The sequence below is a fragment of the Scyliorhinus canicula genome, chromosome 11 (genome assembly GCF_902713615.1).
Source record: "Scyliorhinus canicula chromosome 11, sScyCan1.1, whole genome shotgun sequence".
Classification (NCBI taxonomy): domain Eukaryota; kingdom Metazoa; phylum Chordata; class Chondrichthyes; order Carcharhiniformes; family Scyliorhinidae; genus Scyliorhinus; species Scyliorhinus canicula.
The window spans coordinates 5053530-5077520 of record NC_052156.1 but is presented as its reverse complement, the minus strand read 5'-3'; the positions used below and the strand labels follow the sequence as shown (position 1 = coordinate 5077520).

General features: G+C 46.8%; 1 protein-coding gene across 1 annotated transcript in view; it reads left to right on the top strand.

Moving 5' to 3' along the window:
• LOC119973732 (host cell factor 1-like) overlaps nt 1-23991 on the top strand; it is a 116181-nt gene that overhangs the window by 79598 nt on the left and 12592 nt on the right. The window contains exons 19-23 of the mRNA XM_038812140.1: nt 1856-2258; nt 5442-5744; nt 10097-10215; nt 20288-20431; nt 22301-22489. Coding sequence (XP_038668068.1) covers nt 1856-2258; nt 5442-5744; nt 10097-10215; nt 20288-20431; nt 22301-22489 — 1158 coding nt within the window. The remainder of the gene's footprint in view (nt 1-1855; nt 2259-5441; nt 5745-10096; nt 10216-20287; nt 20432-22300; nt 22490-23991) is intronic.

Below are 23991 nucleotides of genomic sequence, written 5' to 3'. Positions count from 1 at the left end.
GGCCCAAGTGAAGGTGATAGAGAGGTGGAAACTGGAAGCAAAATGAATACATTTTTCCAGGTCCAGTCGGGAACCTGAAGCGGCATCGAAACAGTTGTCAGTGTACTGATAGGAATTGTGGAATGGGGATGGAGTACAAAGAACATTACAGCACAGGAACAGGCCCTCCGGCCCTCAAAGCTTGCACCGACCATGACTGTCATGGAGGCACGTTATAGCCTTCCGGACTTAGTTCAACAACTTCAAACTGTGAACTCTCTCTCCTCTACCTTCACAAGTTTCCCTCACCGTTGTTTCTTGAGCCATCTGTCCCCCTGGTCCAAGTTGTCCTTTGGCACACTGCTATTCTGCCATTAACATATGCTGATCACAATGTGGCACTCAGCACCCTTCCTACCTTGATCACCATTTACGTTCCCTTTGTCTTGTTTTCCACGACATCTTTGTCAAATTACCCCAACACTAGCGCTAATTCCTGCCCTGCCCCCCCCAGCAGTATAAATCTGATGCTATTTCCAGTTCTCTAACATTGACAAAGAGCCATCCAGACTGGCAACTGTTCTCTCTCTGTTCTCTCTCCACAGATACTGTCAGACCTGCTGAGATTGTCCAGTATTTGTTTTTCTGTGTTTGAGCAGATCATCTTAGTGGTCCTGGTTAGAGCAGCAGTGGGAAGTTAAGTGGTGCTGTATTTTGTGGACTGCCTAGTTTCCCCCACTTGTGGATCCCTAAGGGCGGAATTCTCCGCTCCCCACGTGGCGTGGGAGAATCGTGGCAGGGCCTCCCGACATTTTTTATGCGCCCCCAGCGATTGTCTCTCCTCCCCCCCCCCCCCCCCCCCCCCCCCGCGCTCGCAAAAATCGCCATTTTTCACGGTGAACGGCGATCTTCTGAGCCCGATGGGCCAAGCGGCCGCCCATTTCACCACGGCAGCAACCACACCTGGTCGCTGCATTCGTGAAACGGGCGGCAGATGCCCGTTTGGGGCATCTAGGGGCCCGATTGGCACGGGAGCGGCTGAGGAGAAAGACGGCCACCGCGCATGCGCGGGTTGGAACCAGCAACCCACGCATGCGCGGATGACTTCACGTTCTCGGCGTGACGAGGTCGCTGCCGAGAAAGACGGAGGCCCGCTCCTAGTCCTAGGTGGGGGTGAATTAGGTGCGGGCTCCGAGGCCGTCGTGAACCTCGGCCGAGTTCACGACGGCCTTCATGAATTCGGCCCCCTGCGGAGAATTCCGCCCTAAGCCTTTCTTTATTTTGTTGCATCTATATGTGGTAAGTGAGTCGTGTCCCCACAAGGAGAGTTTCTGCACTCCATGTTGACCAATGATGTGAGATGCCGGAGCTGGACTGGGGTGAGCACAGTAAGAAGTCTTACAACATTAGGTTAAAGTCCAACTGAGGAAGGAGCAGTACACCGAAAGCTAGTGATTCAAAACAAACCTGTTGGACTTTAACCTGGTGCTGTAAGACTTCTTACTATGTTGAACAAAAGCTGTACTTCCCTTGGCTTAGAGACTCTTTTTAGACTGGGGGTGAGGGGGTTTGCATTTGCACGATAAAGTTGATTCATGCCATATTGCTCTTCTCCATGATGAGGATGCCTCAGCTGTGTAAATCCTTGCTTGAATTTCTGACTAAAGTTAATAGAGAGCAAGAGAATAGACGCTTGAGATTTTGGGTTAATTCCTCAGGTGACTCGGATCAGTAATTGTTCTGTCCAGCTATTGGGGCTGCCACAAGCTGGCATCCTAACTTAATTATAATGTAAATTACATCCATGTCATGTGTATCCTATATAGTGATTAAGGACAAATCATTGAGCTGATATACTATTTTTCTCTCCCTGCAGGCGGCTTCATCAACTGAAGCACAGTCTAATAATGTTGAGCAAGGTTCTGCGCCTGTATTGGGGCAGAGTGCTGGACAGAGTCTGCCTACCAGCTCTTCAGGTGTCCCGGCCACATTAGCAGTTCGGGTCTCCAGCAGCACAAACAGAGGAACAACAGTGGCTCCCTTGGCACAGGTGGTGCAACCTCAACCTACTGTCAGCCTGCAGCAAGATCAGCTCCTCCCTCCTCGAGAGCTGCTGGCTGACAGCCGACCCGAGACCCTCGCTGAATTGGGTCTGTCCCCCGAGGAGTTGGCTGTAGCGGCTGCTGCTGAAGAGGCAGCTAGGTTGGCAGCGCTCGATGAAGCTAGGACGGCAACAGTGGCACAGGTGTCTCTGGTATCTAAAGGGGCTGCAACTGCAGGTAGGTGTCTGTGCAGGTTTGGGTTCCCAACTGCAAGGGTAGTAAGTGGGGTACATGGTTAAAAGCGACTGCAATTTAAACTAGAGGCAAAAATATTGCATGGATGTTTTGGGTACTAAGTAAATTCACGTGGTTGGGCAGGATTGTGATTACCGTGACAGTTCAATAGCCAATCAGCATAAAAATAGGAGGCCATTCAGCTCTTCAGTGCTCTCCGCACCATTCAATTAGATCATTTGACTCATTTGTACATTATCTCCCGTTTACTCCCATTATCCCCCTCTTGCCCTTGCCCAACAAGCAGCTGTCAAATACTGCAGATACTGGAAATCTGAAATACAAATATAAACGCTGGAAAATCTCAGGTGTGGCAGCATCTGTGGAGGGCGAAACAGTTAATGTTTCGTGTCCAATATGACGCTTTTTCAGTTCCTCTATTGATCTTTGTGTTGAAAACTAGACCCACAATGTTCACAGCCTTTTAGGGATCAATGGGGGGGGGGGGGGAGAATGTTCCAGGTTTCCACTACTCTTTGTGTGAACATGATATCCCTCTTTTAAAAAGTCTAGCTTCTTTAAGAATAATTATCCACCAGAGGAAATAGTTTCTCTGTAACTAATATGGTTACTACTTTTAACATTTCCAATCCCCTGCAACCTGTTTTTGTAATTTAGCCCTGATGAATCTGCACTGCACCCTCACCACAGCCAGTATGTCACTTGGTGCTGCGATGCCCAAAACTCCAGTTGGGGTTTGAGCCCAATTTTGTTACTTTGAACCATGTGAAGTGTGTCCACTTAAATAAGGTTACAGAGAGCACATGCTGCCCATGGAACTGTGCACCAGAAAGGGAAAGATGAGACACAAATTGGCAAACAGCAGAAAAAAATATATAATTATGTTTGTTCTTAATCAGATTTCAAACAGACACTGGCGATGATGCATGCTTCAGCAAAGCGCAAATCCCACTGAACTGTTTTCATTCTCTGAGACCTGCCACTGCTTCAGGCAAGCAGGATGAGGTCAGTGGTGCTAAGCTGCAGCAATGCACCTTTCACTGTCTGAATATTGTGAGATAGTGTGAGAACACACTTGTGTCTCCGCCACAATAAAGTATGAACTCTGTTTGCTCAGCTCTACATTTGTGCTGTGCTCTTGCAAGTGACACCAGCTGCAGAGAGAGACAGGAGCCCTGTAGCTGGTCATTGCGGGTATCCTGTATCCTTCCAAGTCTCCAATTCTGCATTGCAGAATAAGGAAGTGTGGCGATGACACCCTTGTTTGTTCTTATGAAGGGTGAACACCTGAAACATTAACTTGACTGCTATTGGGTGGCGCAGTGGTTAGCACTGCTGCCTCACAGCGCTGAGGATCCGGTTCGATCCCAGCTCCTGGGTCACTGTCCGTGTGGTTTTGCCCGTCCCCAAATCTCTTTGTAGCTGATGGTGAACCTCCCCTTTGAATACAGCTGAGTGGCTTGTTAGGCCATTTCTGAGTCAGCTACATTGATGTAGGTTTGGAGTGCATACAGGCCAGACTGGGTGAGGGCAACAGATTTCCTTCCCGAATGCACATTAATGAACCAGATGGGTTTTTAGTTTAATTGTCACTATTACTAGCTTTTTATTACCGATTTAATTAACAAGTGAATTTAAATTCCCTAGCTATTGTGGTGGGTTCCTGTATCAGTCATAAGGCTTCTAGGTCAGGCATTGTCAAACTCAGGGGCATGACCCGCAGGTGGGTGTCGGGAAGGTCGCGGAGCCATCCGTCGCGGCGCTCTCGATCGCGCAAATCCGCGCGCAGCAGCCGGCTTTTAACTATGTCGGCTGCAAGCGGCCTCCAAAATGACCACTAACATATAAAAAATATTCGGCCGCACTATGCGCATGCTCACCGATGATCGGGCATGCATGCGCAATGCGGCCGCATTTTTTTTTATATGGTCGCAGCCTTTTTTTGTCAAGTTCGGGGGGGGTCAAATGGACCATTGGGGCCAAAGGGACCCAAAACCATTTACTTCATTTTTGTCAGCAACAAACAAGGTATTGGAAAATGGTGGGTCGCGCAGGTCGGCCAGCGTGGGTCGCGCAGGTCGGCCAGCGTGGGTCGCGCAGGTCGGCCAGCGTGGGTCGCGAAGGTCGGCCAGCGTGGGTCGCGAAGGTCGGCCAGCGTGGGTCGGCCAGCGTGGGTCGCGCAGGTCGGCCAGCGTGGGTCGGCCAGCGTGGGTTGCGAAGGTCGGCCAGCGTGGGTCGCGCAGGTCGGCCAGCGTGGGTCGCGCAGGTCGGCCAGCGTGGGTCGCGCAGGTCGGCCAGCGTGGGTCGCGCAGGTCGGCCAGCGTGGGTCGCGCAGGTCGGCCAGCGTGGGTCGCGAAGGTCGGCCGGGTTGGGACCCAAAGGTTCGCCGGTTGGTAAAAATGGGTCCCATGAAAAAAAGTTTGAAAAACACTGCTCGAGGTGACTAGTATAGTGCATAATCGCTAATAATAATAATCTTTATTATTATCACAAATAGGCTTACATTAACACTGCAGTAAAGTTACTTTGAAAAGCCCCTAGTCGCCACATTCCAGCAGCTGTTTGGGTACACTGAGGGAGAATTCAGAATGTTCAATTTTTTTTTTAAATTTGAAAAATAGTACCCAAATTCATTTTTTTTCCAATTAAGGGGCAATTTAGCGTGGCCAATCCACCTACCCTGCACATCTTTGGGTTGTGGGGGCGAAACCCATGCAAACACTGGGAGAATGTGCAACACACGGACAGTGACCCAGAGCCGGGATCGAACCTGGGACCTCGGCGCCGTGAGGCAGCAGTGCTACCGACTGCACCACAGAATGTCCAATTAACCTGGCGAGCACCTCTTTCGGGACCTGTGGGAGGAAACCGGAGCACCCGGAGGAAACCCATGCAGACACAGGGAGAACGTGCAGACTCCACACAGACAGTGACCCAAACCGGGAATCGAACCTGGGACCCTGGAATTGTGAGGCAACAGTGCTAATCACTGTGCCACTATGCTGCCCATGTACTACACAAATGTATCAAACCATTATACTAACATACAATCTACAGCCTTTTTAAATTTAAAAAAAGCTGATCTTGATCCTGTTGAAAAATCTTCGAGCTAATAACTTAACACTGCTGTAGCTTTAAACTATTTTTTCCCTCTGTAAATTGCAGCAAGGGAAGAGGCCATGGATACCTCATCAGTAGATTTAGCAACCTTGCAGCCAGCACAGCTGTCGCAACAGGCACTGCAGACACTGGTGTCCCTGCAGTCTATCGTACCGTTGGCTGAACTTGCACAGCAAGACATAGAAAGAGCACGTCAGCAACAAGCTGCAGAGAACAACCAGCCCTCTCGGCCGGCAGAGGCTCTAGCACCAGCAGATAGTCTCAATGATTCTACCTCTGAGACCAATGGACCACAGGAAATGCCCAGTACGGTCACAAGTGTCCAGATGCCTATTCAGAAGACCACAGGTATGTATGGCTAAATAGCTTTAGTTCTTCCTCTTCTAGTTTTCATCCAAAGCTCTGCTGTTTGTATTTTAACTTGTCAACTGTGTTCACTGATTTCATTGGCTCTAGTCCAGTTTTAAAATTCTTGTTCATCTTTTCAAATCCCTTCATGGCCTCCCACCTTCATCCAACTTTGAAATCTCCCCCAATCCTACAACCCTTGTCTTTTCAGAGTCCCCGATTTTTTTTTTCATTGCTTCACCGTCCATGGTCATGCCTTGAATCATTTCGAATCTAAATGATGAAATTCACTTGTGACGCCAACTCCCTCTCTACCTTTAATATACTTCTTTAAACCTCTTTGACCAAGCTTTTGGTGATCTGTTCTAATACCTCCTCACATAGCTCAGTTGTCAAATTATGTGAGATTTATACTCCTGTGCTATGCCTTGGGACATTTTATTGTGATGAATGCCAGTTGTTTAAACCAGTTGTTTCGAGGATGTGAGTGATGGCGGTGCACCTTCACAAGAAAGGCACAGTGACATTTTGTAGCTGTTGTTTCACCAAATGGCTTGCTAGAGCTTTGATCTGGCCACGTAATGTGGATCAGGAGTCCAATATCGGCCAGACTAGGCAGATATGGCAGCTTCCCAGCTGCACACCGGTGAACTAGTTGGGTTATTATTACAACCTAGTAGCTTCCACGGTCACTTTTTTCCACCCAATGTCAGCTGGCAATGCAGTTTCACAAAATGCCATGGTGCAATGTGACCGTGTGACTTTTCGATTGTTAGTCCAGCATATGATACTGCAGTATTAACAGCAGTGGATAGGAAACTCCCATTGATTGGATAGCCGAGCATTCCAAAGTAGTGTATTAACTCACAGATAAGTACCACATTTTCTTTTGCAAGAGACAACAAGTGAGATATTGACTGCATACACATTACTGACTATAGATATTTTAACCTGGCGTATAGTCAAAATACAAGGGTGACTCATATGTGCAATAGTACAGTAAATAAATAAAAACCTTTTATACTGCACCAGAGTTGCATTATTTCCAAGGTACACTAAATTAGGGGTTGGTTTAGATCACTCGGCTAAATCGCTGGCTTTTAAAGCAGACCAAGCAGGCCAGCAGCACGGTTCGATTCCCGTACCAGCCTCCCCGGACAGGCGCCGGAATGTGGCTTTTCACAGTAACTTAATTGAAGCCTACTCGTGACAATAAGCGATTTTCATTTTTCATTAATTAAATTCTTACATTTTCCCAATCTGATTGTTGAAATGCCTCAAAAGTGCTTTTAGTTTTTGGAGTGCAGTGAAAAAGCTTTTCTAAACCAATAATATCCCACAGACAACAAAGCAGATTGTACTTGTTAGAAAGATTCATCAAGTCTTGTGTCCTCTTCCCATTAGAGCAGGTTGTGACCCGCTGGTGGTCAAGGGTGGGTGTAAAAAGCATTGCGGTTTCCCCCAAAGATCACCTGACATTAATTGCTTCTCGCTGCCCCCATCAGCTAACACAGGCATTGAACTAGAGAACTGTTGCATAATCAGCAGTACAGTCTCCGACCATAAGAGGCAGCTCTGAGTAGGTTAGTGCCCCCTATACATACATGAGCACCAAACACTCTATACATACGTGCTTTTGGTGTGTCAGGAACACTAAAGGCAGTGTACCTATTGGCCAGGATCTCATCAGAATCTGTTAGTAAGGGAATGGTCAGTAGACTGACGAGCCTTATTCAGTCATATCAGGCTGCTCAACAGTTTTTGTTATTTTCCAGAGAAGTTGTTTCAGATTTTGAAAGAGAAGTGGTTGGTGAAAAATTCCTTTGAGCTTGAGACCTGAATCCGTTATTAACTTTACAGCTGACATCTAATATGGAGACTGAGCTGCCGCACCTGACCTGTAGCATGTTAAAAACACAGCACGAATCCATGAGGCTGTCAGCATTTTGGATTAACAGCCCCCAGGAATATCCAGTGCTGAGTAAAACAAGCAGTTTGGGCTTGATCTACCTAAAAGGGGACAGAGTCCTGTAGCACACAAGATTAGCCGGGTGTTTCCAGGCATCGGAGCACCGAAAAACAGCTTGCTATCTAATGGCCATCAGGGTAGATCGGGGGCCTCAGCGGGGAACCGCCTGACAAAGCCGGACTTGGCCCATTTTCTACACTGAGGAGCTTGGCTCACCGGAACTCCGAGAACAGCAAGAGATCAGGGTGCCATTTTCCCGATCTCTTGAGCCCCTGACGCTACCCCTGAAACCCCCCCTCCCAAGCCCCAACTCATCATACGGAGGTTCCCCACCCCACACCCGCACTGAACATAACCTGACTCAGTCATGCCGTGCAAAAATTGCCAGCCTGAGGGCAGCACGGTGGCACAGTAGTTAGCATTGCTGCCTACGGCGCTGAGGACCTGGGTTCGAATCCCGGCCCTGGGTCATTGTCCGTGTGGAGTTTGCACATTCTCCCCGTGTCTGCGTGGGTTTCACCCCCACAACCCAAAGATGTGCAGGATAGGTAGATTGGCCATTCTAAATTGGAAAAAATTATTGGGTACTCTAAATTTATTTATTTTTTAAAAGAAAAATTGCCAGCCTGGCACCCTGGCAGTGCCCCTGCCACTGGTAGTGCCAGGCTGTCACCAAGGTGGCACTGCCAGGGTGCCTGTGCCAGACGGCATGCACCTGGAAGCCTCCAATCCCCTGGGAGACCTCCACAAGTGCTGTTCTATCTGGTCCCAGTTTGTAGGAGACCAGTACTGAACGGGCACTCGCCTAAGGTCTCCAAGGCGAGGGAGTGTGGTTCCACACCTTGATTAGATCTCTGGAATATATATTGGAATAAGACCAGCTGTCTCTCTATGCAGATTTGCCAAAAAGCGATCCGTCCCAAAATGGGAGGGATTCACGTTGCAACGTCTCACGAGATCACGTTAGATCTTGCAAGGCATGGCGAGTCGGGTAGATCCCGGAAGTGGGATCTCACGGCATCTACCAGTCGTGTTGCGCCGCGCCTTGCTGCTTTTCTGGTGCAACATTACCAGTAGATCCCGCCCTTTGTTGCTATTGGACATGATGACAATAGCCTAAATGCGAGGTGGGAATTTTCATTCTCAAAGGTGAAGACTGCACCTGATATGCACTGGATAAAAGCAAATTACTGCGGATGCTGGAATCTGAAACGAAAGAGAAAATGCTGGAAAATCTCAGCAGCTTTGGCAGCATCTGTACGGAGAGGAAAGAGCTAATGTTTCGAGTCCGATGACTCTTTGTCAAAGCTAACAGACAGAAAAAGGCGACTACCATTAGCACTCGTTCCCCTTGGTTTCTGTGGCCATTAGCACCCGATTTCCCTGGGTTTCTGTGGCTATGACCCATCTTTCATTCTCACTCCACAGTATATTTCCCACTTTCTCTGTCTGTTAGCTTTGACAAAGAGTCATCGGACTCGAAACGTTAGCTCTTTTCTGTCCCTACAGATGCTGCCAGACATGCTGAGATTTTCCAGCATTTTCTCTTTCACACCTGATATGCATATTGCCCGCTCACCCTGTGAACCTGATTGGAGTGAGATCGTGAGGGTCAAACAGACTCACCTGTCACATTAAAGGTAACTGAACATGGCGTGGGTCCCGAAGGTTGGCCAGTTGGCAGAGGTGGGTCTCGGGAAGAAAAGTTTGAAAAACTCCATTAGAGCATCCAACTGGATTTTGACTGTCCCTGTTACTTTTTAAGGTGCAAACAAATGTTACCAATGACCACGTACAGAAGGAAACTATTGCTTATATAAAAGTATATTTTCAAAATATGTAAATTTAATGCAACAGGATTCCAGTGGGCACACCACCACCTTCTGCAGGGCAATTAGGGGTGGGCAATAAATGCAGGCCTGGCCAGTACTGCCACATCCTGTGAAAGAATAAGTAAAAGAAAGTAATTGTTTTGAGAACCCTGTCTCCTTTCCTTCCTTCCTTTCCTGACTAATTAGTCTAAACATTTGCTTCATTCTGTCCAACCCTCCTTGGCTACTGTGATCCTTTTCCTGAATGTAACTTACTTATTCCCCGCCCTCCTCTCCAGTTTATAGCTTGGACATCGCCTAATTACTAGTGCTTGACTTACTCCTCAACCCCTGTCTTCAACTTACTGCACTTGGTAGAAATGTGACCAGTTAGCATAATGTATGCAGACTCCATGAGAGACAAATGTTTTCTTGAAATCGGAGCTGAATTTCCATTCGATTGTAGCGTGAGAATGCTAAAAGGACACCCAAATGTAGGGGCTTGGAATTACAAACTGTATGTGAGGGGGAATTCCAAGGCAAAACTGACCATTGATTTTCTTTTATAACAGGTTTGGCACCATACACTTCCCTCTTGACATCATCAGCTAACCAAATCTCTAGTCCAATGAAACTGCAGGCAGCCACTGCTTTAGCCCAAGTGGCCAATGGAATTGGCCTTCCTGTATCGGTAAGTCCTGTAAGGACAGGCAGTTTGATTTTGTTGCCTCCCTTGTCAATTATTGGTTGTTTTTTTACAGCAATCTTGGACATTTCAAGATGAGCAAAATGAAAGCAGAATTATTTTCACAAATAATGCAGTGCCTTAATACAATGTGAAAACATCTCGGAACTTAATGTTGTTAGGAATCCTGTATAAGAGATTGGCTTTTTGTCTCTGGGACATAGACTCTCTGACCAAGAACAGATTGATGAGATGAACATCTCCTCCTTCAACTGATTCAAATGGTACTTCAGTCTCCATCCAATACCTGTAGGGTCTGCAATAGAAAGACAACTCAAATTCTACGTTATACTGAAATCCTCCTAATCAGTGGCCTATTGGTATTGCATGGGATGTAACATAGATGAGCTGTAGCTGAGTAACTTTGCTCCTTCTGATGGTCCTTACTCAGGATGTCTTGATATACTGGGTCTCCATATTAAGAGGGTGTTACATTTCCCCAAAATCCCTCTTTCCTCAAGGGTACTCATGCACAAAAGCTGCCATGTAAATGAACAATCCAAAGTCTACCTAAAACTAGTATTGTACAAAAGAGACAAATGAGTTTGAAAAGATGTCCTTGAAGTTAGGTATAAAAAGGCAGATCTGGAAGTCCGTGTGTGCATAGCAAGATCCCACAGTCCCCCAGGATCGATTGACAGTGATGTTGATTGATGGAGAGATTTTAAAACTAGAATAAATTTGAGGTTGGGCTGTTTGTATCAATGTGATTTAATTAAGACTTTCTTCATTCTTCTTCCCGGATGGCTTCATCTGCAGAAAGTGCACCCAACTGGAGCTCCTCACAGACCGCATGGTTCGGTTGGAGCAGCAGTTGGATGCACTTAGGAGCATGCAGGTGGCGGAAAGCGTCATAGATAGCAGTTACATAGATGTGGTCACACCCAAGGTGCAGGCAGAGAAATGGGTGACCACCAGAAAGGGCAGGCAGTCAGTGCAGGAATCCCCTGTGGTTGTCCCCTTCTCTAACTGGTATACCCCTTTGGATACTGTCGGGGGGGGAAGAGAGAAAGCCTATCAGGGGAAAACAGCAGCAGCCAGAGCAGTGGCACCACGGCTGGCTCTGATGTCCAGCAGGGAAGGTCAAAGCGCAGAAGAGCAATAGTCATAGGGGACTCTATAGTCAGGGGCACAGATAGACGTTTCTGTGGACATGAAAGAGACTCCAGGATGGTATCTGCCTCCCTGGTGCCAGGGTCCAGGATGTCTCTGGAAGGGGGAGGGCAAACAGGCAGAGGTCGTTGTACATATTGGTACTAACGAAATAGGCAGGAAGGGGCATGAGGTCCTGCAGCAGGAGTTATGGGAGCTAGGCAGAAAGTTAAAAGACAGGACCTCTATGGTTGTAATCTCAGGATTACTCCCTGTGCCATGTGCCAGTGAGGCTAGAAATAGGAAGATAGAGCATCTAAACACGTGGCTAAACAGCTCGTGTAGGGGGGAGCGTTTACGTTATCTGGACCACTGGGAGCTCTTCCGGGGCAGGTGTGACCTGTATAAGAAGGACGGGTTGCATCTAAACTGGAGAGGCATAAATATCCTGGTCGCGAGTGTCACACGGGAGGGTTTAAACTAGTATGGCAGGGGGTGGGCACCAGAACAGTAGGTCAGAAGGTGAAAGCATTGAGGGAGAACTAGGGAATAGGGCCAGCATGGCTCTGAGGCAGAGCAGACAGGGAGATGTTGCTGAACACAGCGGGTCTGGTGGCCTGAAGTGCATATGTTTTAATGCAAGAAGTATTACGGGTAAGGCAGATGAATTTAGAGCTTGGATTAGTACTTGGAACTATGATGTTGTTGCCATTACAGAGACCTGATTGAGGGAAGGACAGGATTAGCAGCTAAACGTTCCAGGATTTAGATGTTTCAGGCAGGATAGAGGGGGATGTAAAAGGGGTGGTGGAGTTACGCTACTGGTTAGGGAGAATATCACACCTGTACTACGGGAGGACACCACAGAGGGCAGTGAGGCTATATGGGTAGAGATCAGGAATAAGAAGGGGGCAGTCACAATGTTGGGGGTTTACTACAGGCCTCCCAACAGCCAGCGGGAGATAGAGGAGCAGATAGGGAGACAGATTTTGGAAAAGAGTGAAAATATCATCGTTGTTGTGATGGGAGACTTCAATTTCCCCAATATTGACTGGGACTCACTTCGTGTTAGGGGCGTAAACGGGGCAGAGTTTGTAAGGAGCATCCAGGAGGGCTTCTGAAAACAATATCTAGACAGTCCCAACTAGGGAAGGGGCTGTACTGGACCTGGTATTGGCGAATGAGTCCGGCCAGGTGGTAGAAGTTTCAGTAGGGGAGCATTTTGGGAACAGTGACCACAATTCAGTAAGTTTTAAAGTGTTGGTGGACAAGGATAAGAGTGGTCCTAGGGTGAATGTGCTAAATTGAGGGAAGGCTAATTATAACAATATTAGGCGGGAACTGAAGAACCTAGATTGGGGGCGGATGTTTGAGGGTAAATCAACATCTGACATATGGGAGGCTTTGAAGTGTCAGTTGAAAGGAATTCAGGACCGGCATGTTCCTGTGAGGAAGAAGGATAAATATGGCAAATTTCAGGAACCTTGGATAACGAGAGATATTGTAGGCCTCGTCAAAAAGAAAAAGGAGGCATTTGTCAGGGCTAGAAGGCTGGGAACAGACGAAGCCTGTGTGGAATATAAGGAAAGTAGGAAGGAACTTAAGCAAGGAGTCAGGAGGGCTAGAAGGGGTCACGAAAGGTCATTGGCAAATAGGGTTAAGGAAAATCCCAAGGTTTTTTTACACGTACATAAAAAGCAAGAGGATAGCCAGGGAAAGGGTTGGCCCACTGAAGGATAGGCAAGGGAATCTCAGTGTGGGGCCAGAGGAAATGGGCGAGGTACTAAATGAATACTTTGCACCAGTATTCACCAAAGAAAAGGAATTGGTGGATGTTGAGTCTGGAGAAGGGGGTGTAGATAGCCTGGATCACATTGAGATCCAAAAAGACGAGGTGTTGGGCGTCTTGAAAAATATTAAGGTACCCCAGGGCCTGATGGGATCTACCCCAGAATACTGAAGGAGGCTAGAGAGGAAATTGCTGGGGCCGTGACAAAAATCTTTGGATCCTCACTGTCTTCAGGTGATGTCCTGGAGGACTGGAGAATAGCCAATGTTGTTCCTTTGTTTAAGAAGGGTAGCAAGGATAATCCAGGGAACTACAGGCCAGTGAGCCTTGCGTTTAAGGTGCGAGGGGCAAGATTTAGAGTAGATGTACGAGGCAAGTTTTTTTACACAGAGGGTAGTGGGTGCCTGGAACTCGCTGCCAGAGGAGGTGGTGGAAGCAGGGACGATAATGACATTTAAGGGGCATCTTGATAAATAGACGAATAGGATGGGAATAGAGGGATACGGACCCAGGAAGTGTAGTGAAACCACTACCATTTCCCTAGTGGTAGGGAAATTACTGGAGAGAATTCTTCGAGACAGAATCTACTCCCATTTGGAAGCAAATGGACGTATTAGTGAGAGGCAGAATGGTTTTGTGAAGGGGAGGTCGTGTCTCACTATATTGATAGAGTTTTTCGAAGAGGTCACAAAGATGATTGATGCAGGTAGGGCAGTGGATATTGTCTATATGGACTTCAGTAAGGCCTTTGACAAGGTCCCTCATGGTAGACTGGTACAAAAGATGAAGTCACAAGGGATCAGGAGTGAGCTGGCAAGGTGGATATAGAACTGGCTAGGTCATAGAAGGCAGAGAGTAGCAATGGAAGGGTGCTTTTCTAATTGGAGGGCTGTGACTAGTGGTGTTCCGCAGGGATCAGTGCTGGGACCGTTGCTGTTCGCAGTATATATAAATGATTTGGAGGAAAATGTAACTGGTCTGATTAGTAAGTTTGCAGACGACACAAAGGTTGGTGGAATTGCGGATAGCGATGAGGACTGTCCGAGGATACAGCAGGATTTAGATCGTTTGGAGACTTGGGTGGAGAGATGGCAGATGGAGTTTAATCCGGACAAATGTGAGGTAATGCATTTTGGAAGGTCTAATGCAGGTAGAGAATATACAGTGAATGGTAGAACCCTCAAGAGTATTGAAAGTCAGAGAGATTTAGGTGTACAGGTCCACAGGTCACTGAAAGGGGCAACGCGTTCCGGTGTGCACCATGGAGTAAGTGGTCACACACAAGGCAGCTCCTGCCCACGGTTACAGAAAAGAGCTCTTTTTTTAAGCAATATGGGGTGGAATTTTGATGAAAAGGCGTAGGTGAATGTTGGAGGAGTACTTTCCCCCAGGAATGGTATGTTTCTTGGTTACCTGACCCGCAGAAACAGTGAAAGATTTGGCTGAAGCTACAGCAGAGACAAAAGCCTCTTCCAGCATGCAGGTGGGGGAAGGGCGAGCTTAAAGGCCTCAAGCTGACTTGAGGGCCTTTATGAAAGCTGAATTCTAGCAGCAGAGGGAACAACTGTGAAAAGATCTCACAAAGGCCATTGAAGAAGCAGTGACGGCTGACATCCGGTGACAGCGGGCGGGAGGCAGCCGCGCGTTGGAGGGCTCCCGTTCGGGAACGGCATTGTCGGGGATTGACGCCCGGTCCTAGGGGCAGCGAGGGCGGTGAAGGCCAGGAGAAAGTACAGGGAAGGGATATGTCGAGGTCCAGAAAGAAGACGGCTGTTAAAACAGCTGAAAGTTCGTTGGGGAGTAGAAAGGTCACCACGGGGTCAGCAAGGAAAATGGAGGCTGGAGCATCAGGGGAGGCCGAATTGCTTACGGCTGAAGAAATAACTACGGTGATGGCTGCGGAATTCGAAAGGCAATTTACAAAATACATGGAGACAATGAGGAAGGAGATGAGGGAGGTTTTGAGTGTGCTGGTGGAGGAGGCGATTTCCCCGGTGACGACGGCGGTGGCGCGTGCAGTGGCGGAGGTGCGGGAGCAAGGGGAGGCGCTGAAGGAAGTGGAGGAGACATTATTGCAGCATGGTGATCAACTTAGGTCGATGGAGAAGGAGACGCGGAAGGTTATCAAGATTAACAAGGATCTGCGAGGGAAAATGGAAGACCTGGAAAACAGGTCCAGGCGACAGAATTTGAGGATTGTGGGGCTGCCCGAAGGAGTTGAAGGGCCGAGGCCGACTGAGTATTTTGCTGCGATGCTTGCGGAACTAATGGGGGAGGGGGAGGATCCCTCCCGATATGAACTGGATCGGGCTCATCGGTCGTGGAGGCCTGTACCAAAGGCGAGTGAGCCGCCAAGGGTAGTGACTCTGTGCTTCCGTAGGTACAGTGTGAAGGAGAAGGTCCTGTGCTGGGCCAAGCAGAAGCGGGTGGTGCAGTGGGCTGGAGCTGGTATATGTGTATACCAGGCCTTTACGGTGGAGCTGGCAAGGAGGTGGGCTGCTTTCAACCGGGTGAAGTGGGCACTGTACATCAGCAAAGTGCAGTGCGGCATTGTATATCCAGCGAAGCTAAGGGTGACTTACAAGCTCAAGGACTTTTGTTTTGAAACGGCGGAGGCAGCGGAGGAGTTTGCGAAGGCAGAAAGACTGGCAGAACTGAGAAATTGAGAAATGGCCATGTGCCGATGTAACCTCATGACTGTATTTTCTTTTTTGTTTGTTTGTTTCACTGCGTGCGGGTGTATGGGCTAAAGGAGCTGGTGTTGTATATATTTGGACAAGGGAAGTGATGGGACTTTCACTCGAAGTGAGGGCTCTTTGGGGTGTAGGTGGATATGTGGGGTTTGTGCGCTAAAAGGGGGATTTTTGAGGGCAGCATGGTGGCCTAGTGGTTAGCACAGCTGCCTCACGGCGCTGAGGTCCCAGGTTCGATCCCGGCTCTGGGTCACTGTCCGTGTGGAGTTTGTACATTCTCCCCGTCTCTGCGTGGGTTTCGCCCCCACAACCCAAAGATGTGCAGAGTAGGTGGGTTGGCCACGCTAAATTGCCCCTTAATTGGAAAAAATAATTGGGAAATCTAAATTTATTTTTTTTAAAAGGGGAGATTTTTGGGCTTTCCTAGGTTCGGGCAAGGGGGAAAGGGACCCGGGCGGGGGCCTCCACGCTAGCCGGTCTAAGCCGGCCAGTGAACGGGAGTGAGGTGGGGGGAGGGGTTGCGGCCATCAGTGCCTAGCAGAACAGGGTCTGAGTGGTCTAGCCTGGGTGGAAAGTTGGAGGGAAGGAACCGAGGTTGGGGGAAGGAGTTTTACAAGAGGTAGTGGACGGGAGGAGTTTGTGGGGGGGGGGGGAGACCCTTGGGTATCATGCACAGCACTCTTTCAGAGGTTGGATGGCGTTGAGTGTGGGTGGGGGGGGAGGGGACCATGGTGACCATGGACAGTCCTGGACTCCTTTTTTTCCTTTGCTTTTTGTTTCCACCGTGGGAGGGTTTGTTTTATAGGATGCAGATATTGACAGGTGGGCTGTTGTTTGCGGTGGTGGGAGGATGGGATTGTTGTTATTGTTAAGGGGATTGATTTTGTATTTGTTACTGTTTACTGTTTGTGGGTGGGGTGTAAATTTTGGAGGAAAATGGAGAATAAAAACATTTATAAAAACAAAGAAAGGGGCAACACAGGTGGAGAAGGTAGTCAAGAAGGCATATGGCATGCTTGCCTTCATTGACCGGGGCATTGAGTATAAGAATTGGTAAGTCATGTTGCAGCTATATAGAACCTTAGTTAGGCCACACTTGGAGTATAGCGTTCAATTCTGGTCACCACACTACCAGAAGGATGTGGAGGATTTAGAGAGGGTGCAGAAGAGATTTACCAGGATGTTGCCTGGTATGGGGGGCATTAGCTGCAAGGAGCGGTTGAATAAACTCGGTTTGTTCTCACTAGAATGACGGAGGTTGAGGGGCGACCTGATAGAGGTCTACAAAATTATGAGGGGCATAGACAGAGTGGATATTCGGAGGCTTTTCCCCAGGGTAGAGGGGTCAATTACTAGGGGGCATAGGTTTAAGGTGCGAGGGGCCAGGTTTAGAGTACATGTATGAGGCAAGTTTTTTACACAGAGGGTAGTGGGTGCCTGGAACTCACTGCCGGAGGAGGTGGTGGAAGCAGGGACAATAGTGACATTTAAGGGGCATCTTGATAAATACATGAATAGGATGGGAATAGAGGGATACGGACCCAGGAAGTGTAGAAGATTGTAGTTCAGTTGGGCAGCATGGTTGGCACGGACTTGAAGGGCCTGTTCCTGTGCTGTACTATTCTTTGTTCTTTGTTAAGTAGCAGCTTATCAAATTCTTTTCCCCTTGTTCTGCCTCACTCCCCAAACAATAAATGATAAACACTTAACGCGCTACAAAATACTTTGAAATAGAGTGAGTAACTTAAAGGTAGATCTGGAAGTCCGTGTGTGCATAGCAAGATCCCACAGCCCCCAAGGATCGATTGACCAGTGATGTTGATTGATGGAGAGATTTTAAAACAGATGCAACCTGAAGTGGTTCACACAAAGAATTGCTATTGAATTGTAGCAGTCATTGTGTGTGGAACAGTACATAATTCCTGCTTTGGTCAAGGAGATTTTGTTTTTCACCCGTCCTCTGGGTAAACTAGAATCCTGACTGTTCACCTGCTCCAGTGGGTCAAGTCCTTTGACCACTCAAAGAACAAGCAGTTCTGCTGACTGATATACAACGCTGTCCCTCAGCCACACTATGACGTACTCAGCCGGCTCAATATCTTTCTTTATGTCATGTTACTGGAGATAATGTTGGCATATTTTCCTAAATAAATGGGCGCATAATTTCACTTGTTAAAGATTCTGTGTGGCTAATACTATAAGGATGATTTATGGCAATAGATAGTTTATTTCACCACTTGAGTAGCACCTTAGTATGGTGAGGCTCAAAATTCATCCTGACTTTAATTTCGCAGAACAGCATTTAGAGAACTGAGGGCTGACCACATAATGACAAAGTCACGATCACAATTGAAATATTCTGCTGAGGTTTGATCTCTGTGCCAGAAACCACAGAGCATAAGATAGAATACAATATAATGTTTCTGCCTGTCTGAGCTTTGACAGCAATTGGAATAGAATTGTATCCCACAGCAACCATTACCAAGTTACCTGAGAGTGACGCAAATGTCTTTATATTGTTCTTACCTGGAAAGTTGACTATGAATAGATCAATAAAGCAAATGAAACGTGACTAGGTAATACGATGGAGTGGGCAGGTAATATCCTGGCTGGTATAATCGTAGTGTAGAGTCCAGAAAGTACAGTGTGCATTGTTCCGAAAACTCCAGAGAAGATATATACGGCCGCAGGATATTGTTTAAAGTTAAAAGTGCAAAATAAAGGACAGCACGTGGCGCAGTGGTTAGCACTGGGACTACAGCATTGAGGACCCGGGTTCGAATCCCGGCTCTGGGTCTCTGTCAGTGTGGACGGACGTTCTCCCCGTGTCTGCGTGGCTTTCATCCCCACAACCCAAAGGTGTGCAGGCTAGGTGATTTGGCCATGCTAAATTGCCCCTTAATTGGAAAAAAATAATTGGGTACACTAAAAATAATTTTAAAGTGCAAAACATATTCAAATTGTTGCCATAGGAGAGAAACTTGCAGCCGATAGTTGTGTCCCTCGTATCTTTTAAAAACAAATTTCTGGAAATGGACAGCAGATCTACCAGCACCCTTAAAATTGCAAGTTCTTTGTCCAAATTCCTCCACTTTCCTGACTCTGCACACCATGCTAGATTTGCCGGATTTTTGATTTTCCTGGATTTTGAATTGCAGACCAACTCCTTCATGCAGGCTTCATGGGGAAAGAGAGAAACCACTGATTACTGGTCCTCCTTTCTGTGGCTGGTGATGTTGCAATCTGAAGAGCAGAGAGGATCGCTAACTCTATCCCATCAGTGGAGCAGGCAGCTTTGTGTCAGAGAATAGGGAGGACCAGGAGACTAAAGCATAGAAAATAGAAGCGAGAAGGCCATTCAGCCATTCGTGCCTCCTTCCCTCATTCGTTATGATCATGGCTGATATCCAACATAGTCAGCGCTCTCCTCCCCACCCCCAAAACCAAACCCCACCATATCTTTTGATCCTAAGAGCTTTATATAATTCCTTCTTGAAAACGTGCAATGTTTTGGCCTCAACTGCTTTGCAATGTTACAATTACACAGAACCTGTCTGTGAACAACTCTGGCTGATGCCGTCGTCTGGGATTGGCCTGATAAATGCCGTCTTCATTCTTCCACTTACCTTGTTCCAGTTTTCAGTCAATTCTAGTTTTCAGACAACCAGTTTTTGAGTATTGTACCTGTATACGGTCAACATTTCAGATGTACACCCCTTATCAGAATTAATCTGAAGATCCAGGATGAAAAAGAGGCAGATGTTCTGGCCTTTGCTTCCCTGGTAGCCCGGAGACGGATACTATTAGCTTGGAGGGACTCAAAGCCCCCCGAAGTCAGAGACCTGGCTATCGGACATGGCTAGCTTTCTCTGTCTGGAGAAAATCAAGTTCGCCTTGAGAGGGTCACTGTTAGGGTTCACCCGGAGGTGGCAACCGTTCGTCGACTTCTTCGTGGAAAATTAACCGTCAGCAGAAGGTGGGGGGGGGTTTGTTTAGCTTCGAGTAGGGGGTTAATAAAGGTGGAGGGTTAATAAAGGTGGGACCTGTAAGGAAGGGAGATGGCTTTTGCACTATGTTTATAGATACATGTACATTGTTTATTTTGTTGTTGTTACAATACCAAAAATACCTCGATAAAATGTTTATTAATAAAAAAAAGAATTAGTCTGCAGAGAGGGCGGCGCAGTGGCACATTGCTGCCTTACAGCGCCAAGGACTCGGGTTCAATCCGTGTGGTGTTTGCACCCCCACAACCCAAAGATATGCAGGGAAGGCGGATTGGCCACGCTAAATTGCCCCTTAATTGGAAACATTTTTGAATTAATCTGTAGAATTTTCTTTCTGATCACTGCTGGTTTGCCCTATTTTATTCTCTAACTCTTCCATGGAAATCTAAAGCCAAGAACTTTTCCTGGTAACCAATGTTTTCAATGTGATTCTTCAGAAACTTGATGCATCTACTCGTACCCAGCCGAAGCCAACAGCCAGGAAGGAACCCAATCAATGGTATGACGTTGGTGTGTTTAAAACTACTAGCACAGTGGTGCTGTCCTATTGCCTGCCTGCAGAGGGCTCCCAAGGCGAAGAGGTAAGATGCATGTGTAAATACTGACCACACCCTTGTATTAAATACAGTCATCCCTCTGAACTGTAAAATATTTCAGCACGTTTTGTACCCCTTGCTGGTTTCCCAAAGGCACAGACTGTGCAAGGGATACGTTTCAAAGGGCACCAGTGTCCCTCCGTTACCTATTCTGCTCCTCAGCACTGCCACTGAGTGGCTGTTCGGCATTTGTGAGCTCTGGCATAGTGCGTGAGCAGGACTGCCCTATTGTGGGTGGGAGGAGAAACTGGATAGGATTCGGAGCTCTCGGCTTGGCAGTGTCCCAGTTTACTCCGACCCATGAGGAATGAAAGTTGCAACCCTCCTGTTCTCTCCAACTCAGTACTGCACAGCCCCACATGGGCATATATCCGCTCTCGGCTATCTGGGACAAGGACGGATAGGGGCTGGTTTAGCACACTGGGCTAAATAGCTGGCTTGTAAAGCAGAACAAGGCCAGCAGTGCGGGTTCAATTCCCATACCAGCCTCCCCGAACAGGTGCCGGAATGTGGCAACTAGGGGCTTTTCACAGTAACTTCATTTGATGCCTACATGTGACAATAAGCGATTATTATTTTCAGATGAATCTGCTGCATATTGTACTAAAATAAATGGTTTTATTGATTTTTGGAGGTGATGCCCAGTTACTCTAGCTTATTGAATTTGAGCCTCCTTTTTAGAAAAAAATGCAGTTCTTCCACAACCTAATCAATGCCATTGTTTTGCTTCCTATTTTTGGAATCAGTTATTTTATAATGAACAAACCTCCCTTTGAGTAATGTCATTGCTCCATATTATGTTGAGTTTTACAGCACAGAAACAGGCCACTTGGCTGAACTGGTCTATGTCAGTATTTATGTTCCAACACCCCCACACACACACCATAATCCCTATCAAACCACTTCAGACTTTTAAAGACTTCTATTAGGTCACTCCTTCAGTCATACGTCTTGAGAAACAAACCCTAACCTGTACAGCCTTTGCTGATGAGTACAGCCTGTTAGTTCTAGTATCATCCGAAAAGACATTTGTGATGTTTTTGCACCCTATATTCCTTTGTTGTAGCTAATTAGATGTGATAGGTGGGGGAATTCTATTCATTCTCCATCCTAATGGTTATTGAAGCAGTGGTTCAGAAGTGCAATATTTTGCATATATTATTAATCAGGCAGTGAATTCTTCTGCTTCATGGCATTTTAAATGAGAGCTTTTTATTTATTTAGGGTGTGTCATGTAAAGAACTTAACAGCCACAAGTGAGTTGAAAACCCTCTTGCTTCCCATGTCAGAAAATTATGGGTTTGATCCCTGCTGCAAACTTGAGCATTTACTCTAGGCTGACCACTTCAGTACGTTATTGAGGGAATGCTGCTTTACCAGGGGTGAACGTACAGGGATTTACCTCCCTGCTTGGGTGGAATAAATAATTCTTATGGCACTTACTGAAGAATTGAGACATTCTGGCCAGCATTCTGCCCTTGGCACGGATCAGCGACACCTACAGATCCAAAACTAAACATCATAAATATGAGATTCTCACTAAGCAACGCACTTTTGCTCATTGTGGTTGGAAAGTGGAACATGAAGCAAGGAATAGTTGAGGCAAATTGCATAGAAACTTAGGGGGAAACAAGATGAGAGAGAAGGAGAGAAAGGAACAGAAGGATATGCTGGTAGTGTTAATGAGGAGACTCACTTGGAGCTTCAATACTAGCAGAGACCAGTTTGGCTGAATGGCCTATTTTGTGCTGTATACTCAGGATCTTTTATGAGCAGAGTGATTTGTGTGTACTGAACCTTTGTACGGTAAAGTGAAATCAATTTAGATTCTACCAATGTGATATTTTCCCACAGGATGGAAGTGGAGATAACATCCCAGATCACAGCAATTTGAAGACTGTCAAACTGCAGTCGGGGACTGCCTATAAATTTCGAGTGGCCGGCATAAATGCTTGCGGGCGGGGTCCGTTTAGTGAAATATCAGCCTTCAAAACCTGCATGCCAGGATTCCCAGGAGCACCATCTGCAATCAAGATCAGCAAGGTGAATGACGATCATTTTAAACCAATTTGTGTATCTAAACCTCACCCTCTAACTGGAATGGTCTTTGAATAACTCCTTGTCTGTTTTAGTGGCCTAGCACTTGGTTTCTCTCGGATGCTACTCCAGTTTGTTCTTTTGAGTTATCAGCTATGCTAGAGGTCTTTCCAGAGGGGAAACTTCACTTTAGGGGACAGGTACCCTCAGACCTGGGTCTTCCAGATTCTTGACATTTTGCCGATGTACATCTGTAGCTGAATTGTCTGATTCTATATCTCTTTACTTTCATCTGTTTGCTGATGTACTATCACCCTATTTCTGTTGCTGCTAGCAAACACTACTGATGCTAACCCTGGTCTGGCCTTTTATCCTTTCATCATCTGTATCCTCCCCAAAATGCTTCCAGTTGATAACATTTGTTAGATAAGGCGTTAAGGATTACAGAATCCAGCAAAGTAGATGGAGTTGAGATCCATGTCAGTCTTGATCTAATTGAATGGTGAATCAGGTTTGAAGAACTGAATGGCCTCCTCCTGTTCCTATGACATTGGCCCATTGGGACATATTCTCCTGTAGCTATTTTTCAGTGGGCTGTTTGACTGCAGGAGAAATTGTACCAGAATTCAATCTTCTCCACCTATGATGTTGATGTGTGCATTTTAGCAAAAGATGATGGGTCAGAAATTGGGGCCCTGACTACTTTCTCCCTCAACTGCTTCCTCTTCGCCCCCTCAATCACACCCAGAGGCATCCAGCCATGTTGCAGCTACCATTTGACTGAGATATAATAATACTGTGTTTGCTTCTTGTAAGATGTCTACTCAACCAAGACCATGATCCTGTTGCTGCTGAGCATTTGATAAACCAGGAGTGATTTGATCACGAACTGTCAAAAACAGAATGCAAGCTGTACTCCCTGCTTTACAAAAGAATTATTATGTTCAGGCCCCCTATCATCCATTCAGTTTTGTTAAGATTGTGTGATACAGTAAACAGTTTGAAACCAGAAGAAGCTGATGCTTCAAACATTTGATCGACTAAAAGAAAAAGGAACTGCATTTTACATATCATCCTTCACATTCTGGGCATTCTAAAACATTTTTTACTTTGCCCACAATTAATAACTACATAAATGCAGCAACCAATTTATACAGAATAAGGGCAGCACACGGTGGCACAGCGGTTAGCACTGCTGTTTCACAGCTCCAGGGACTCGGGTTCAATTCCGGTCTTGGGTGACTGTGTGGAGTTTGCACTTTCTCCCCTGTGTATGGGAGTCCAAAGATGTGCAGATTAGATCTAAATTGCCCCTTAGTGTCCAAAAGGTTAGGTGGGGTTACTGGGTTACAGGGATCGGGTGGAGGTGTGGACTTCAGTAAGGTGCTCTTTCCAAGGGCCGGTGCAGACTCGATGGGCCAAATAGCCTCCTGCACTGTAAATTCTATGATTCTATAAGTTTCCACTAGCAATACAAAAATAAATGACCAGTTTAACTATTTGGGGAG